The 13,116-nt window shown below is 32.2% G+C and overlaps 1 protein-coding gene across 1 annotated transcript; it reads left to right on the top strand.

Annotated features, from left to right (window-relative positions):
• The first annotated feature begins 5,084 nt into the window (after positions 1 to 5,084).
• LOC111003575 lies at positions 5,085 to 11,739 on the top strand. The gene is made up of 5 exons (XM_022274170.2): positions 5,085 to 5,524; positions 6,435 to 6,626; positions 7,539 to 7,683; positions 10,835 to 10,968; positions 11,510 to 11,739. The coding sequence occupies exons 1-5, from the start codon at positions 5,471 to 5,473 to the stop codon at positions 11,723 to 11,725; spliced, it is 741 nt and encodes a 246-aa protein (XP_022129862.1). The 5' UTR covers positions 5,085 to 5,470; the 3' UTR covers positions 11,726 to 11,739.
• Positions 11,740 to 13,116: the final 1,377 nt, after the last annotated feature.

Genomic DNA, 13,116 nt, shown 5'->3' with positions numbered 1-13,116 from the left:
AAAAGCTTATTTCGCCCGCATATAATTTAAACATTATCTCTTAAGGAAAATCTAAAGTTCTTAATGCAAGAAGCATTAAAGTAAGGAAAGTAAACTTACTTTCAGTTAAGTAAAATTTAAAATAAAATATACACAAAATAAGCGTTGATATTTAGCCTAGTTCTGAATGTATGTCATACAAGGATGAAAATAACATTTTCCTTTGCCATCCTCGCAACCCTTATCTTGAAAAATGTAAAGGTAATAACATTACCCGTACACAATTTCCGCGTTTACTGCTCTGACCTCCATGTCTCAGTTACATGATTAAACTGAGAATGTTCTCATTTGTAGTCCTTACATATTATAAAATGAAAATAATTTTCAATAATGGGAAGGAAATTCAAAATTCATCAGAAAGGTTATAACATATTGACGATTGATTAATTGAATAATATAGCTATTTTTGTTGAAGTCGCAAACAATCATGCCAATCTTGGAAATCACTAACTCACGTAATATATTTGTTATTAATAGCATTTTTTATCAACTCATTTTTATTGATTCAGTATTTTTTCCCTTTGATATTAATTCAAGTTTTTTCTTTGATATTAATTCAATCTACCACTCTACCAGACTAACATGCCTATATAGTCTGTCTCACTCTAACGCGCACCGGCTGCACTGGCCGCGCTTATGCTACGTCACCGATCTCGTCAGAAAGATGTGAATACGCCGTATACGTTCTGTCCCACTCCAACGCACCTGTGCTGCGTCACCGATCACACCAGACTGATGTGAGACGCAGTATGCGTCGTGTCCCATGCTTGCGCATAATTGCCGCACCTTAATTACGTCATCGTGTGTTAGGTTTTTCGTTTCGTTACGGAATTTCTTGACTTGGTCGCCGCGCTCAAAGCCCGCGATACAATTTATGCAATAGCTTACAATTTTTGAATAACCATAAATAATAGAATTGTCTTGTTAATTGAACCTATGCCTTCTGGTTTCAAGATATCATTATTTTTTTGTAAGTACGAAATAAATAAATCAAACCGATACCTCGGTTTCAGTTATAATTTATATAAGGTCAAAAGGAAAGATCAGCCTTTTGTATCAACCGTAACTATTGTTTGGGTTCAAACCTTGGCTTCTGCATTATGAATGAAACTAAGCAACGTAGGCTTTAAAACATCAATATTAAGAGCAATTAAAAAAAGGACAACGTACATAATTACACAGATAGTAACATCGAATCTTGCAAAACGCATTTATTCTTAGAAACTCCAATAACTTACAGCTGACTTATCAAAGTTACTTTTATATAACGTAGAATTTTGCTGAATTTAACTCTAAGATCAGACACTGTAAGGAAACTGTTATCTAGAATTGCTTGTATGTAGCAACTGCAACTATGAAGAAAATAGTTTTTGTAACAATGTTGAGAATATTAACTCTGCTATTTATGAATATAAATGAAAGAATACAAGAATGCAAGTTACGCTGTTATTCGAGTTTATTAATATAGTAAGTAGTAAATTTAATAAAAAACCTATTAATATAGATTCTACATTATTGAAATTTCCTTTTAAGCAGAATCTGAGTTGCCGTTTTCACGATCTCTCTCTTGCAACAATTAACTTTAATAAGCAAAATCAATTAATTTAAATAGTACAGTTCACAGAACCGTTTAACAAAGGAACATCAAATATTGTTTTTTTACAGAAAGTTGTGCTCTTCCTTCAATCTAAATTAACGGTTCTTCGAAGGTTTCTCGAACAGTCGAACCACAAGTTAGTCTGAATTCCCCAGGCTGCAATATCGAGATTTTGTATATGAACACTTGAAAACATTCTAATAGCGTGATTTAGGATGTGATATAAAATGCAAGCCCAACTATTATAAGTCGTATAGCTTTGTATTTCATTAAATTAAAGTTTAATTAAAAATTAAATTACAGTTAATTCAATAGTATAATAGAAAGTTCACTGTACCACCAGAGGTGAAGAACAAAAGCAAAGCGTTTCTAATATCCTAATGTAATCAATGTGCATTTTATTTACATACTGGTCTAATGCACTAACCGTGCTTTCCTCCCAAACAATGCTGATTATCTACAATAATGCTAATTTAATGCGCATACAATTACGTGTTGGATTTAGGAAACCTCGCACCGCACAATGGAATTTGAAATTTAAACAAACTTTCAAATTTACGTGAGTTTAAAATCATTACAAGTCTATGAACTCTTAATTTTTATATAGTAGATATATTGTACATCAATACGTATTATATTTATCGACCGAATTTATGAACAAAGATTAAAAAGGATTATAAGTTATTGCTCGAAAGAAAACATAATTTCCGTGTCTGTTTTGTAATCAGCATTGTGCTGAGATATTCAATCCAAATGAGTGATAATTTATAAGTATAAGTTTAATGTATTGCTATAATGGAACGTAAATTTAAATTACGTAAATAGTTCTAGAACTTGCTTCGTACTTCACATAAAGAGGTGTGATTAAAAGCAAAAAAGAACGATAACTAAGTAAACAAGTCTGCCGCTACATCTGTAATTCGATTTAACCTCTCTCTCATTTGTAAGTAATTCTCCTTTTAATAAATAAAGAACAAGCTATCTTAAAATAGTACTGTAAGTAGAAATAATCTTTCTCTATGCTCTACGCAATTTATAGAAATAAATAGAAGAGTAAAATACAACAGAGTTAAAGATGGTCAAGTGAGGTAGTCGATTTTTAGTAATAAGATATCGAACAGTGATTCGCGTGACACGGCATTAAGTAGAAAATATAAATTGCCGTCATTTTAACACTCTAATATTTAGTTTTAGAGAATACTGGATCTGATCTACAATTATTATTATAAATCTAAAAGACTGATTAAGATCTGTGTGTGTTGCTATTGCCAAAGTTAGTATTTGATAGTCTGAAGGTTTATTGATATTGTGACAAATGATAAAACCGAAGCAATATCATCAACCTTATCATAGACTTGTAATCTTTGGTATTGCAAAGCTTTCTATTTACATAAAAATGCTTTGAATCTAAATTAAATGTCTCGGTCACGTATACGCTTTCTAGAATATTAAATTTTGCAAACACTTGCACACTAAGTGGAACATATCTTTATTACATTGAATGCATCTCATTATAAATTTTCAACCTCATTCGAATGTAGCTAACTCAGCATTTTCTGCGCCATTGGGTTTAAAAGGCCCCATTTTATTACGAAGGCAAATTGTAACAAAAAGCCTACAGTTTGGTTCATTTCAACTGTAAAATTTTATGAGCACGCTGAAACAATTCAATTTGGTTCTAGGTTTTCTGAGAACTACAGTCGTTTTGTTATTGTAGCAACAGGGAACTCTGTAGTTTATCTAATTGTTTTTTTTTAATATTCCGATATTTGTCCGTGAAAGTTTGCAAAGAAAAATGTGAAGTTAAAAAATATATATAGTAGGTATTTACATTAAAACTAAACTATTTCTAAGCTTCTTACATATATTTCACTTAGAAATCCTACCACATTTAATTACATTAACCGAATAAGCTATATAAATTTTCCGGTCTTAATTTATATGAAATGCGCTTTCGCGTAATTAAAATACTTTTAAAGTAATAACTTCCTAGAGTATATTTAAACTTTTCTCGTAAACATGATTCCGTTGAGTTTTTTATGTTTATAATTATTTTGAAAATACCTTTTCCTAATGACCTCTAATTCAAATTATACGTGAATGAGAAGACTGGTTTGTCTTAGACCTAAATATCGACAGCCCGATATTCTTTAAGTCCCCCGTGTATAAGCCTTTTAGTATAAGAAGGGAAAGCTACTGATTATTGTGTAGTTTGTATAAGATACACAAAGTATATTCGGAAATTATAAACATTATAATTGATTTGGTCTTTATTTTCAGAGTAGAACATATCTCCATCTATTAATGTCATGGATCAACTTTCGCACGAAGATACCATGAACTCCTAATCAGCTGTAGTATCTGTTGTAATACTATATCCTAAAACGAGATGGCGCTAAAACAAATGAGTAAAAAGGGCTATTTTTCAAGCATGCCTAAATGCCATATTATGATATGTTGAAATACTTATATACAATATAAATTGTTTAAAACCAAAAAGAAATAATCGATATTTCAATTATTTAAAACGATTATAATTTTGATAAGTGAATATCAAATTTAAATAACCATAAATGACTTTATTACATAATGTTCTCGCTACGATAGATAAAAATATGTTCAGAGCGATAAATTCGTACGACCTGGATTGCGGTAAAATTTATATTCTCTCATAAATATTATGTTCACACGTACACACCGTCCTCTGCAAAGATATCTAGAATAGCATCTGTCAAGAAAATACATTATTCCCTGATACGCTTGTTTAGTCACATTTTCAAGGTTTTCTTTTCGTTTGCGAATTTATGAATAACAAAAAGAGTGAATGAGTAATGTAAAGTTACTTCTTCGCGAGAGTATGTTTTAACTATTGGCACTTTATCAGTTTCATTATTATTTGCAAAGTTGGGTTGATCTTAAACTAAAAAGTTATAAGGCGCAGCAAGGTGAGACAGAAAATGAAATCATTTAAACGATGAGAAACACAGACAGAAATGGATACAAAATATGAGACGAGGGACAGGGACAAAAATAATAAAAGCGGCTATGATTGTCACGTCACTAGTCTCTCTAGTGGGAAGGTTTCATTTATTTTACAAAATAACTTAGTCTGTCTCTGTTTTTATTTATAAATGAATGTTTTAATACAATAGAGCAAATGGACAGAAGCCTGAGTTGCAAGTGTATTGTATTTTGTCATATGGAAATCATATCTTATCCTTCGTGCGCCTCATCTCTGACTCTTAGGATCGGTTTTACAATGTCCGGATAAGTTCCAAATAAGATATTTATTACTTATTGGTAGGATAAACACTATTGTTGCGTTTCGCGACTGTCAGATAGCGCTATTCGTCATGAAACCCGAAGTTACTTATTCGGAAATTTTATCTTAATAATTTATGTGTTGCATAGCTATTTGGTACTTTATCCATACATTGTGAAACAGACCCTTACTCTAGCAACGCCAGGAGGCTATGTGCATTATAAAAAGGCTTTATTGGAATATTATTTCTTTGAGAAACCCAGGTTGTATTCGTTCTTATCTCAATGTACAAAGTGTTAGTGCAGGACAAGAAGTGCTTCAAAAGGCAGTCGGACGTGAACAGGTGAAATTTCTTAATCTCCGAATCCAATGAAATTACAGTGTAAAATTAATGCTTAGTATGTATAATATGTGCAATGTATACAAACTCAAATCAAAACAATTGGTATCAATCAAGTCGAAATGAAAACAATAACTCACAAAGAAACATTCAGTCGTTCCGTCATTAATGAGGTGGTAGGAGTGTTTGTTATTAATAAAAAAATAATGCGTAAAGAGATGAGATAAAAAAGATGAGTCGTGAAACATTTTTTATTCTCGCAGTATTCGTCGTGTTTTCGATTCAGGTCAGTTTCATTCAAATCTATTTGTGCATATTTTTACAGTAAAACTGGGTAGGACAGACATATAACACTTATATAATAAACTAATTGCTGCATAATTCTGTGTTCCTTGAAAAGTGGATTCTTCTAAAGTTTAATGTGTCACTCTCACTTCACGTAATATTTTATTTAACACACTATGTGTCCAAATGTAGTTATCGAAAATCTACAATAGTTAAAACCTTACTTAGTAACAAACAAATTTTTATAAATAAAAATATTAGAAAATATCTAAAAAAAATATTCAAAATTGCGTACTTAATCTTGGATTGTGTAGCCCCTGAAACTTTGAAATTGGGCACACATTTCGACGATATGTTTTGCAAATTTAAAATATTTATTTATTAGTCATTTAATATTTGTATTGTACATTGATTATTATGATAGCTTAGACAATACGTTAAAGAAGAATTTTGCTTATGTTTTTGATAAGTCCACATATATCATTGTCTCGTAACTGACGCATCGTAAATTTTATATTCTATTTATTGCTCTTTTACACGCGGTTGTTTTGCGTTTGGTCGTTAAGAAACGAAGTTATGTTTGTACTTCTAATGGAAAAATGTTGTTATAATAAATATATACAATGGATGCATACATTGGTGTTACTTAATTATATGTATGTGGGCCCTGGGATACAATTTTTTAACACCAAAGATGGCGAGTATAACTTATCTTGTTTGTGTATAGTTTATAACAGAAATAGATAGCAGGGTAGAACTACTAACTAGGACCACAAACCAAAAAAAACTGGATAGTACTTAGATATATGATGGACCAAGATCGAGGAAATCCCATGTCACACAAGTCACCCATAGTAGTACCAGTAACAAATGGTAAAATATTTTTTATTTGTTAAATATAAATTTTTCAGACAACAGATTTCCAAGAAAATCTTATCAATGGTTATCGAAATCTAATAGCAGATATACAAATAAGGACACAAAAATCTCGTGAAGACATGGACACTCTAGTTTCACAAATAAAACTACTCATGAAGAACGAAGCAGATAAAGCGATAAATTATATGACAGTCTACCTTGAACAGATATCCCTCTATTTTCAAGTAAGTTTAATTTATCTTACACTCCTTGATGTTAAGTGATATCTCCGCCCATGGACACTCAATATGATTATTATTAACTAAAGTTAATTAAGAGGTGGAACACACCTTGAGGCATATAATTGTTAATAAACGATCTCTAGGCACACAGTTTCCAATACTCCAATCGTACCAAAGTACAAAGTACTCCAATCTTTAATAACTCTAATCAATTCATCCGCTGTTTGTTTATATCACAAATAAGTTAAAACAAGCCCACAAATTAAATAAATCAATCTTCGATTCGCACTGTCTTCGAGTATTTATTTTACTTTTACAAAAAATTCATTAGTCGTGGTACATTCTCATTGTAGCACACCTATAATTAGGTCAACATTTCAAATTACATATAATGACTTTGTTAAGTGGAAAATATGCGACGGAAAACGGGTCACGAGTCATTACTCGTTTAGACGGCGTAGTTTATTAGTCTTAAATAATTTTTCGTACGTTTTATTATTTGTTAATTGTTTTCAATTTGACGTCTTTGCTTTCTTTCTGTTTTTGTGTTTATTGTTTGCCTTTGTAGAATTGTTTGATGATTTGCTTTTTTTTAAAAAGAGTACCGAGAGTTTTTTACGCCGGCATTTTCTCTCGACCAACACCCTCTGTCTTCTTTGCCGATGAGTAGGGATGCCAACAGGTTCGAATTTTAATAACGTGGAATAAGTGATACCATGATGATCTTATGTTCCAAAATAAACGTATTTTATTTTTATTTTATTTATTTTTGTGTTTAATGTTTGCAAATATAAAATATAAAAAAAATTACTTACTCATGAAATAACATTTCGCTTGTATATAAATTATCTGTATTAAACAAAATTGGATGTTATAAAGTTCTCGCTAAAGTACAACGCTTTAAAAACTTGCCAGGTCATAATTCACGATCGTAAACCTCGCAACGGCACTTATTGCAAGGAGAGCATCGTAAAACTACTGGGCGAAAATCTGCAGCTCGCTGATGAGAATGTCACGCTCTGCTTGGCTCTGGGCTATCAGAGAGTACAAAGGTTGCCGGGTAAGTTTATAACACTAATGCTTCGTGAAATTTTTTATTAATAGCACTTAGTGACATCCTTGTTTTTTTCTTATTGACCATTTCGCTTTCGAGTTGTTCAACGACCTTGTAGCAATATCCTACTTCGACTTATCTTCTACGCAAAAGATCTAGAGCAGTGTTTCCCAACCTTTTTTGTCCCTTAGCTTTTATATTTTTTTGAATAATGACAAATTGAACTGTTCACTTAAGCAACTCAAGTTATAGGTTTGTGAAAAAATTAACTAGGAAATATTTAACGAAACAAATAAGTAAATTTTCAATAAAATTCAAAACTGAAATTATAATTTAAAATAATTTTAATACATTTACAAACAAGTTGCCAATTTGTGGGCGTGGGCCCCATGTTTGGAAACACTGATCTAGAGTGTGCGTAGACACAGTTGTATTCTCTATATCAAAACTTTAAACCAGATGAGGGATATGTATATTTATCGTTCCGGCAATTTTATAAATAAGTATCATCTGACGCACTAAGGTTGATAAGCAAAGACTCCTTTACTTCTTTTATAGTAATTTTATGCAGACAAAAATAATTATAATATTTTTTTATTAATTCCTAAACGTTGTTGTGTATTTAAAAGATTTTGAACGGCCTCAGTACATACAAATACTTCCTTAAATACTTCTTTAAAAATCCAATTTAATTACTTGTTTAAGAAAACTTTAAAGCTTGGGTTAGCCAATTATTCTAATAATGTTTACCTAAAACTTATTGGATATAAACGATAAGTGTGTACGAAACCAATCTTCAAGTTTGGTGAAATAATATATGTTAAATTTACTTGGTCTATATAATAAATAAGTTACAAGTTGCCCAAAGTAATCTTTAATACTAGTGTATATGCAGCAAAGTAATATCCTGTGAAATCAATTGTTTCGCTGAGCATTGAACCCAGCGTCTGTCATATTAATGTAAATTGTTAATTCCGGTATGTTTAATCTCACACACAAGTTATTATTGGTATGTCTTCCTTGTTTATCTAGATATGACTATATCCGTTTGGAACAATACAGGATGTGATCATAACAAACCGTATTATTAGGACAACAGTAGGTATTTATCAGCTATAATTCATGTTGGTTGAAATGCCTAGGTTTAAAAAACATATATAACTTTCATGAGTAGTAAAATGTAGGTGATGAATATTAGATTGGCCCAGTATTCCATTAGTCCAGAGTGTTTTAATAATTTTAATAAAGTGTAATTAAGTCAATAGTGTATTCTGTAAAGAGTTTAATAGGGTTTAATAGCTTTGGTACGGCAATATTTTTAACAGTTAGTTAGTTATGTTTAAGCTGAGCTATAGAAAATTCTTATTATTTTCTTGTTCTTTGAACTATGAATGTGTCAGTTGCACGTGAAATCTATATATATAAAAGAAAGTCGTGTTAGTTACACCACTTATAACTCAAGAACGAAAGAACAGATTTGAGTGAAAATTGGTATGGAGGTAGCTTAGAGCCAGGAGACGGACATAGGATACTTTTTATCCCGTTCGACAGCGTTCCCGTGGGACTTGACATGAAACGTCAGTCACTATAAAAAGTGGTATAACAAATAAGAATCAGACTTGGAATAATAAAACGCAAATGATAGCTATGTAATTGACGTATAATGACAGCTATGTAATGACGTATATATGACAATTTGATATTTGTAAGAAATCAATATTCAAAATATTTCTATTAAATAAATACGTTTAATTATTTTTACAATTTACAATTTAATTATAATGATAGTGCTATTGCCCATTCGTATAAACAGTGAAGAGAACTATAAAACTCGGTATGGTCGTATGTATACAGTTCATCCAAAGAATGATGAATGTTTCTATTTGTTGTTGTTGTCGAATGACGCATTTAATCGAGTAAAGGAAGTTTATGATACTTTAATGAAGGCAAACGATGATGAAAATGGTGGTTTATATTTCCTAGATGCCCTTGGTGGAACTGGCAAGACATTCCTCATGTCATTAGTTTTAGCAACTGTTCGGGCGAGATCCAACATAGCGGTTGCAGTTGCTTCTTCTGAAATAGCAGCCACATTGTTAGAAGGATGCCGTACGGCTCATTCAGAATTAAAATTACCGTTAAATCTTCAAACTATTGGAGAACCAACGTGTAATATTGCAAAACACTCAGCAATGGCCAAAGTTTTAGCGGCATCGAAAATCATCATCTGGGACGAATGCACAATGGCGCATAAACGTGCATTGGAAGCACTTAACCGAACATTAAAAGATTTACGCAATGAATCGAGATGTTTTGGAGGAGCAATGATTTTACTGTCTGGCGATTTCCGCCAAATACTGCCAGTAATTCCAAGATCTACGGCTGTCGACGAAATAAACGCTTGCCTCAAATCGTCAAATCTATGGCGCTATGTGACGAAACTGCAGCTGACAACAAACATGAGAGTTACATTGCTTACTGATAAAAAAGAAGAAAAAGAATAAAGATGTAGATGACCTGAACTACATAATGGTATGCGTTTGGTGGTTAGAAAATTGAAGAACAATGTAATTTACGCTACGATAATGATAGGAAAATTCAAAGGTGAGGAAGTTCTTATTCCGAGGATCCCGATGATCCCAACCGATATGCCGTTTGAATTTAAAAGACTTCAATTTCCGATACGTCTTGCATTTGCCATGACCATCAACAAATCACAAGGCCAATCCTTAAAAGTTTGTGGTTTAAATCTAGAACATTCATGTTTTTCCCATGGTCAATTATACGTGGCATGTTCACGGGTCGGAAGACCATCAGCGTTGTTTGTTTTTGCGCCTGATAATAAAACAAAAAATGAAAAAATGTGTATCACAAGGTACTTAAGTGAAGAGCAACCTATGTACTAAAATACAGAAATAATAATGAATGATTAATGTAGGTATTTAATTTTTTTGTATTTTTTCCAATAAAAAAACCCAAACTGCTTATTTATTGCCATTAAGGCGGAACAAAGTTCGCCGGGTCAGCTAGTGTAGGATATTTTTTTCTTCAACTTCAACTATAATCGGCATATCTAAACGCTGTTCTAGCCAATAGAACTGCCGTCTTCGTATTTCTGTCACATTCTAAAATAGATTTTTTTAACACTTTGTTTCAGAGAAATTACAAGTTCATTTTGAAACGTTGGAAAATCTGAAAAAATATTCTGCTTCAAAACTATTTGAATGTCAAAAGCAACAGCAGGTCGGTGGGAACTGCTCTCATGAAAGTCAGGACCTAGAGAGAACAGTGGTAAGTAATAAGTAATTGGTAGCAAATTAGTCAGCAAATAATATGAATATTACCGATGCCGCGAGAAATGTAGATATCCAAACCTCAAATATTCTAAGGCAATTTTTAACACTTGAGTTCTATGGAATATAATTGATTTAGGATGATTTCGACATGTAAATTCTAAAAATATCACATACGGGTCGAACTATTTACGTGCCTCTCAAAAAGTGATTATCTCATATAGGATATACATATATACAATTTTATAAGCCTGCCTGTAAGCCTATCATCCACATGGCATATTTTGCGGTGGTCCTTCCTGGGTAAATATTCAGGTAGGCACACAAAATACATAAATATTTTTTTATCTTACCTACTACACCCAGCCGGTCACATTGTATGGAGATTCCAGTATAGAATATTATATATTTAGCAGTTATAGACATTTTTATTACGATTAAATGAAACGGCAAATCAATCTACTAAAATTATTTAATCGTGTTTCTTGACAGAATTCATAAAACCAATCTATGTTAATTTATTTTGTATAATTTTGCAGTTTCTCTACGAAACATCGCCTTTCCCAGTAGTAATGGCTGAAATCGCAATCCACGGATTTAAAGAAGTGTCCGACCTTAGTGTATGTTTGAAGGACATTATATCGAGAATGATGACACACTCGGTCAAAGTGATTGGCGACTTTAACAGGTGCATCCACAACATTGAAATGCCTAAACTTAAGTACTTATTAAAATTCATGAAGAAATATGCTTAAGAACTAATATTAATGTAAATAAAGGTATTGTTTAATATTTTTAGATTTATTGATTGATTGATTGTAAAATTCTTATGAAAACCTTAATTGTTAAGATAAGTATATACGTGGGAGTATATCAAAGATTATTTCAATAACACAAATCTTTGAACAATTAATTTTATGTCAGACCCAATTTTATTTTTCTGATTCCATAAGAGCCCCTAAATGAGTATTCTATAGAAATGTTTTCCAATATCGTGTAATAAATATTACACTACAATAATACTTTTACGTTAATAATATTTGTGACAGTGAGTACGTTTACAGTTAATGTTTTGTGTTTTAAGTACTTTAATATCTACTACGAGTATAAAACAATTATTTATTTCGGTGCGAATTTGTACCAGACTCAGAGATGAAATATTTCGCAAAAAGTGAATTATTTTATTACATATTGGTTCGATACATAAAACACGTACTACTAAGAATGTTCAATTTGTGCTTTCATTTTGATGTAAAGATTTATACTTGAATGATTAATACGATTATGCTTGATGAATTTACTTTTAAGTGCCTAATCGTTGAATTTCTTTTAAATTTTCTATTACTGTTTTTTGCATTCTCATTTTATATTTGCCAGTATTAGCTAAATAAATTTGACTGAACGAGACTCATATTGATAAATAAAATAGTCGTTACCCAATAAAACAGTTTTAGATAATTGCCGATATATCGTGAATAGGTATTGATAAGATTGCATGTTGGTATAAGTTATGCTAGTATTTTAAGCATTTTGTTTGAAAAGTTTATACGAAAATTTTGTTGGATATAAATCGATGGTGAAAATATATCTGCAAAAGTAAAAAAACAGTGTAACATTTTTTCTTACCAAAACAATGGCCACATCGGTTGAACAGGGCTGGTACTTTAAAAGCCTACTGAACCGCAGAGTCCTTTGAGCCATGGTAAGCGGGCCCACAGGTCGGGACGTGTGTATGAGCGGAGAGGGTGGCGGACGCGGGGGCGGAGTTGAAATTGGCGGTATATTCCTTCTAACAGTCTCCAAAGGAACGGTCCTTGCTACCAAACTATCACTGCCTATAGACGTAGCACTACCACTAAACATGTTCATCAAATCGCCAATCGACCCGCCCCCGCTAGATCCAGTACTACACCGAAGCTTATCCAAATCAGTGAGACTTGACCCACGCCGCACACGTAACCGCGATCCACTACAGCGATTAAACGACCGGTCTTTGCGGACGTCAGCCTCGCTAGCCGCTTGAGCCTTACGACTACGACCCATTTTTTTAAGTGTCAGTACTCTGCGACGGTTAAACAAGGAGTAAACATTTACACCTGAAGTGAAATTAATTTGCATACAAATTGCTGATAGTACGCATACATTC

Source organism: Pieris rapae, chromosome 5 (genome assembly GCF_905147795.1).
Source record: "Pieris rapae chromosome 5, ilPieRapa1.1, whole genome shotgun sequence".
Taxonomy (NCBI): Eukaryota; Metazoa; Arthropoda; class Insecta; order Lepidoptera; family Pieridae; genus Pieris; species Pieris rapae.
Note: the sequence above shows the minus strand (reverse complement) of the source record. Positions and strands in the feature narration are given on the sequence as shown.

Coding starts and splice junctions, on each gene's coding strand:
- LOC111003575 (XM_022274170.2), top strand. CDS start 5,471: ATGAGTCGTGAAACATTTTTTATTCTCGCAGTATTCGTCGTGTTTTCG. Junction 7,684..10,834: donor GAGAGTACAAAGGTTGCCGG/GTAAGTTTATAA, acceptor ACTTTGTTTCAG/AGAAATTACAAGTTCATTTT. Junction 10,969..11,509: donor AGGACCTAGAGAGAACAGTG/GTAAGTAATAAG, acceptor ATAATTTTGCAG/TTTCTCTACGAAACATCGCC.